The following is a 6,727-nucleotide window of genomic DNA, read 5'->3' as shown; positions in this document are numbered from 1 at the left end:
GTCTGACTCTAACACGTGTTACTTTTTGGAGCTACTGGCCTCTTTTTAAAACGAGACGAGCTGATCAAAACGCCCATATCAAGGTAAAACACCTCTTCTGCACAATCAGGGTCCTCGTCCTCGACTAGAGCACAGAGCAGCATGGAACTGGGCGGTGTGGAGGAGGGACCAAGCAGAGAAAAACGCTTATCAAAGGTTAACTAGAGCTGCTGCTGCTGAGAATATCGTCATAGACTTGACAGCTCGTGATGTAGGCTGCTCACCGGGCAGACCGGTCTTAGTTCACCACAATTAAATTAGAACAATTAAACAAAGCCGTGAGAAAATCGAATCAGCAAGGACTCTTACTTTGGAGTGGCTGATCTCTTGATGCCTCCTTATGAATCGCATGGGAGCGTGAGGAAATATCCGTGCTCTTATTCTAATCATGACATTAAGCTTTTCGTCCTTCTCCATTAAAGACATCCTCACCTCACGGGATGACCAGGGGAATACCAGTGTCAGGAGCACGGAGGAGCCCTGCGCACCAAAGCGGAACGTCTGCACCGGACACGCTGGTATGAGGGTCACTGATCTGTGTCATGAAGACGCACAGGAGAACCGCATCCAGCCGGAGAGACTTCCCCCTGACCTCAGGCTGCCCTCAGGAAAGGTCCGGTCTGATACCTGCGACGAGGAGGCCACAAGAGACGAGACTGCGCACGGAAAAGGTGAAGCATTTTATAGGCAGAGAGGAATGTTATCGATTTAATAACATATATTATAGCTTTACACTTAACAGATATGCATATAGCGTAATAGTTTCTTGTTTCAGCACTTAGATTATATTATCTGCACAAATATCTAAAATAAAACAAAATCCCGTAATTCAGGAAAATTAAGAAAAATATTGTTTAGGCTGCCTCAATGCCACGTTTGTCTTTGAGTGATAATCTCTACATAAAGGCTTAATCAAAATCTGGTAAATGATATGATATTTTACAGTAATTATTTTTATTGTTCTAATCAACAAATTCAAATGCGTAATGATTTTAAGACCACGTTTGGCACAAAGTCTGGTCTTGCCATACATTAGCATCTATAAGAAAGAGCAGGTTATATCATATACTTGATGTCTCAAAAATTCCTTTTAATAGTTCAATACATTTTTGAAATTATTATTTTTGTCCTATCGGACTTTGTTGTCCTTTTTTTTAATTCCATGACTTTATCACGTCGTTAAATGTGTAGCAGACAGCACCTGGCTGAAGTGACTTCTCAGTGTTATGCTGTTGACCACCAGGACTGAGAGAAAACACACCCATTGTCACACACTCTGCCCTGTCTGTCCCAGGCACTGCAGACCAGCAGCCACCATCAGTGGAGCAGGATAAATGGCTGAGGATGGAAGCGCAGGCTGAGGAGGAGCAGGGACATCACCACGATGAGGAAACGGTCAGCTGTTCATCCGATAAGCAACCGTCCAGGCCCGGTACAAAAAAGCGCTCACGGGCGGCTTTCTCTCACGCACAGATCTACGAGCTGGAGCGCCGCTTTAACGCGCAGCGGTACCTCTCAGGCCCTGAACGGGCCGATCTGGCAGGTGCACTAAAACTGACAGAGACCCAGGTTAAAATCTGGTTCCAGAACCGGAGATATAAAACCAAACGGCGTCAGATGGCGGCTGAGTTGGCGACGTGCAGCTCGCCGAAGACAGTAGCAGTCAAAGTGCTGGTGAGGGACAACCAAAAGCAGTACTATCATACGAACAGAGTACCCATCCCAGTGACTGTGCCACTATACCAGGCCTACCACTACTACCCCTACCTGCACTACTGCTGCCAGCCCTGGAGCATATAGAGGGATGCTCTGAAGCTCTCTCAGCTTTGGAGAACCAGTGATCACATTTCTGACTGTTAGTCCTGCAGCTTTCAGTTCAGTCAGTGTGTGATCCACCTCAAGGGACGTTTTTACGCAAATCATGATACATTTCTGTATGCGTTCAAACTCTTTGAGACTGTACCGTTTTGTTTTGTTTTTTTTATTTTAAATACAACAGATTTTCAATTATGGTTATTGTCTTTTCATTTTAAAGCAAAACTGTATCTCAGCTTGACCTGGTACTCAGGCAAAATACAAACATCTCTCATCCTGACCAGTTCATTTTAGAGCTAGACTTTTTCTGTAGATTGTTGAAGTAAGGAAAATAGAAAATGCATATAAATATAACATTTTAATGCTTGACCTGCAGTCCAGATTAGCGTGCAGACTTCAAGACATTACTGGAGTGTGGTCATTTATTTTGTAACAGCTTACAAAAAAAAAAAATACTAGGCTAAAGGTTATTATAGGCTGGGGAGTGTTGTGACACATATCAGGGATTGTGCACAAGAATTGTTAGAGTATATATTCTTTTTGGTGAGGGGAGGGCAGCCTGAAACATCTGGGAGAGCAGGAAAAATAACGCTTTTAAATTCATATTTGCATTTCAGCATTCCCTTGTGAGATTACTAAAATGCTGTTGCAATTTTAAAATCTAAAATTTAAGATTTAACGCTCCCCACAATATGTTATGGACAGTTCCTAATGTATCATAATACAGAGGAAAAAAAGAAAAGAATATAGTCAGTAGCATTTAGTGTGTAATTTAAATGATATCCTACAATGAAGCTCACTTAACATAAAAAACATTCTAGGTCAGAGGATGTAGCTCTATGTTATGATCTATAAAATATGTCCAGGTAAATATATTAAATCTGGTCACATCAGTGTCTGACTGGGTGCTTCAAGGGCCCAAATGATGATCTAGATGTTGCTTTTTTCCCCTCCTCCCTAATAACTGCCAGTGACACTGGTTTTTAAGAGACCAGATGGAGCAGAAAGGAATCCTGACTTTATACAAACCCGACAAGAGAAAGTAGCTTATCTCGATGTACGACAAACATGAGAGTCTGAGTTTTCTAGTGGGTGGGATTTATGTGACGCCTTTATTGGCCATGAAACTCAACATAACACCTGCAAGAACACATTCTTTATATGAGGTTTATGGACTGTAACCTTTTGGAGATAAACACCTATGTGTTCACAATGGATGTTTTCTAGTTCAAGCATACAGTACCCACGTAGTTTCATCTAAAGAAGCACAAACAGCTAATTTGAGTTGACTGACTTTAGTATTACAGAAAGCCAGTGACATTGAAAAGGTGAACACTGGTTGATGTTTTTTTAAAAAGGTATGCTTAGTGTAAGGAGACCCATGTAGGCCTACTCTGCTGTGTGCAGCATGAGTCAGAGAGGACCAACAGACCATGGAGATGTCACACCATCCAACTGGGCTGCATAAGAAAGCACACATTAATCATGCCTTACTGAAAAGACTACACCCTCATCCCAAAGTAATACACACAATAGCCACATTTGATAGGAAAATAAAAAACACGATTCTTCAACAAGGTGACTACTGCTCAGTCCTTAACTGATCTTTCTGCTCTGCCAGTTGGCATTAACTGCCAGAACTGGCATAAATGGAGCCTGCAGGCTGCTGTAATAATAATAATAATAATAATAATGATAAAAAAAAATGTTTAAAAATAAATAAATAAAAATCAAGCAGCAATGACTGATGTACTACAGATTAACATATAAAATAAGTTTTCTACATGGCAAGACATCTAAAAAAAATACATATACCGTGCAACATGTATTGGCCTAGAGTAAGGTAGGGTCCTGTCTATCTACACCCAGAAAATAAAACATGCATTCAATATTACAAGTTTAAACAGACTGCAAAAATCAGAAAGAAACACAGAATATTCTTTAACAACTTCTCTTTTCCAAAAACAGACCAGATCACTTTGCACCATGTCCTGGCAACAGCCCAAAACTCATTTGTCTCTTATATCAAAACACCACTTCAACGATAGTAAGTGGTTAAAATTGTACATAACAGGTTTTCTGGGCGGGGATAATAACACATCTCTTTACTGTCTGACTGTAATTCACTAGGGTACTATTAAGTCAAATTATTTTTTATTTACACAGGGTGTATTTATGCAAGACTTAGATGACTAAGACTCTGCAACAGTAAAGGTCATGGCATTGCATTGTGGCACCAAGGTATGCCACTTTCTATGAACTCTGATTATTCACATTATGCTGGTAAATAGCTGCTCTTGTCATTGCTGCCTACTGTAACTAGGCATTCAGTGTGTGATGTCACATTGATGATAATTTCCATAGTGAACAAAGACACCAAAAAGAAAAACTGACTGTAATATAATCTTGGATGATGCTAATGGATATGGACCTCGTCCATAGGTGACATAAGGAAGCTATAGTGAACCTGATTGTTTTGATGGCAATGTCTGTTCACTACTTTGGTCCAGCCTGAATTACGTCAAGAACTATATGACTGATTGTGATCACATTCGGTCTCCTAAGAACATGAATCGTAGTGACTTAAAAAGTCCCCTGGAGTTCAGTTTAGTTTAGTTTACATTTTAGTGACATATCAACAACATATCAACAATAGATTTTCAATAAAATTGGGTACAGAGATTTATGGCTCTCTGAACTAAAATGACATGGTAAACATTATAGCTACTTTACATCTGCATGTTAGTACTGTCACTGTGAGCATGTTAGTGCAGAGACATTAGCTTCAGGTTGAAACCACTGCTGAGCGCAAATACAGGTTCAGAGAGCTGCTAGCAAGGATACAGATGCTTGGTCTGTGTTCACTGTTGTTCACTATTGGCTAACAATCCCACAAACCAATGCAAATCGAAAAATTACAGTTGTGCAACACAACATCTGTCAGGGATGATGCAAAAATGTTGATTTACTCTTCACTAAAGAAAAGGCTATTCAGCATCTATTTTATAGCAAATGACAAATGAGTGATATGCTTTAATTTCAGCAACTGTAGAACTTAGTTGGCTATCTTGCTTCACTTACAGGTAAGATAGTATCAGCACTCAAACACATTGCAGGCACAACTGGGAAGAAAGAAAGAAAAAAAAGAAAAGAAAAGAAACCTCTATACTCTGCCTATTGTTTAGTTTTCTCAAAACCACTCTCAGATCGTAGCCTTGTTAGTTTTTAACTGACTGGTGGGGAATGTGCTCCAGGCAGTTGGCCACTGAGCCATCAAGCATTACTGTATGTGTAAATATGAAATGCTCAAGTATGTAAACATTTTGAGCTCGCTTTATTTACGTACCTCACCATGAATAGGCTCATAAAGTACAGAGGGTGAGAGAAAGAGAGGAGCCAGGTAGTAGTACAAAAGAACAAGTTTGTCTGCCTCTAAGAACAATCACCAGCACCAGCTTCCACATCTTAACAAAACATTAAATGGAGGATTTAAAGAGGACTTATTAATGCTAGTGGAGACAGGTAATTTCCTGTTGTCTTTTATGTTGCTACAGATTTCTTGACTGTGGAGGAATGCACTGAGGGTGGGGCCGAGGTTTGATGAGCAACACAGGAATGACGGTTCTCACCTAATCTATGCTTGACTGCACTTTTAACATCAGCTCTATTGACGGAGAATATCCACAGGGCTCCTGAACGACAATTACACATGCATTTCCGATGCACCTATTGTAATAGGAATCATCGTCTCAAGGGCCTTGTTGAATTAAACAATATCATCCTCACATAACAGCTAATACTTCTAAATATTGTGAATGGATTTAGAACTCACACGAAACTAAGACTGGGAGAGGCTCCTCTCTCATGAGTTTGTCCAAAGCAATTTAGACACTGCCAATATTTGATTGTTCTATGAGAAATGATTATGAAAGCCACTAGTGTTTTGCTTTGGGAAGATGGAGCAGTAGTGTATGTTCTGCTGCCGTTAATGCGTTGGCCCTTGGTAGACACGGGGCAAGACTCAGGAAGGAGAGAGGTCATGGTTAATACCTCTGTTTAAAGACAGATCTGTTTCCCTTTGACCCCGTCCCTCTCTCTCATACACACACACACACACACACACACACAGACACACACAGACACACACAGACACACACAGACACACACACAGACACAGACTACAAATAATCCCACCCAGAGGACTCTTCAGGCTTGTTCTAGAAACTATTAGCAGATAGCATCAGTGCATGTAGGAATGTAAACATTTACAGTAAAGCTATAAGACATCAACTCCCCCTGTGGAAGACATCCATCATCACAACAACCGCATCAGCACACACAAACCCCTCCTGGTCTCACACATTTGCGAACAATTTGAACCAAATCCATGTATTCAGCCCATATTATTCGGTTTGGCATGTTGGTAAGTTCACTGTTGCGTGATCATGCCGCAGAGTAAAAAGTTCATAGTGACTTCCTAAACATTTTGGTTACCAAAGTGAAGTCATTTCCTGAACACTAAGGCTGAGCAGATACAGCAGCCAGTGGTTATTGTGGCCAGGTGGTCACAGTATTGTGCATGTGAAGAAATACAAGTGACCCAGGGTCTGTGTTTGTAAGAGCAGAAGCAGGGGTCATGGTGAGGATTAAAAAGGATAGAGGGATGAGCCCACCCAGAGCTTATAAAAAGCAGGCTGATTTTTAAGGAAGTAGCAGTTCAGTCCACATGGCGTGTGTTGTGTATATTCATTAAGATGTTCAGGACTGAGTGGCTGAGTGTACCTGGAGGCACATTAATGAAAAACAAAGGCAAGGCTCACATGGTAGTGGAAACTAAGATTTAAAAAAAGGCAAAAAATGCCAAACATTTCTT

The 6,727-nt window shown here is 40.7% G+C and overlaps 1 protein-coding gene across 2 annotated transcripts; it reads left to right on the top strand.

Annotated features, from left to right (window-relative positions):
- nkx3.3 (NK3 homeobox 3) lies at window positions 1–1,935 on the top strand. Of its 2 annotated transcripts, XM_026309757.1 has the most exons (3): window positions 1–83; window positions 462–710; window positions 1,334–1,935. In XM_026309757.1, exons 2-3 carry the CDS (start codon window positions 560–562, stop codon window positions 1,837–1,839), a joined length of 657 nt encoding a protein of 218 aa, XP_026165542.1. In that variant the 5' UTR covers window positions 1–83; window positions 462–559; the 3' UTR covers window positions 1,840–1,935. The 2 variants fall into 2 exon arrangements, with proteins under 2 accessions (XP_026165542.1, XP_026165541.1); XM_026309756.1 differs by lacking the exon at window positions 1–83 and having other exon boundaries at window positions 250–710.
- The last annotated feature ends 4,792 nt before the right edge of the window (window positions 1,936–6,727 follow it).

The sequence above is a fragment of the Mastacembelus armatus genome, chromosome 15 (genome assembly GCF_900324485.2).
Source record: "Mastacembelus armatus chromosome 15, fMasArm1.2, whole genome shotgun sequence".
Classification (NCBI taxonomy): Eukaryota; Metazoa; Chordata; class Actinopteri; order Synbranchiformes; family Mastacembelidae; genus Mastacembelus; species Mastacembelus armatus.
Note: the sequence above shows the minus strand (reverse complement) of the source record. Positions and strands in the feature narration are given on the sequence as shown.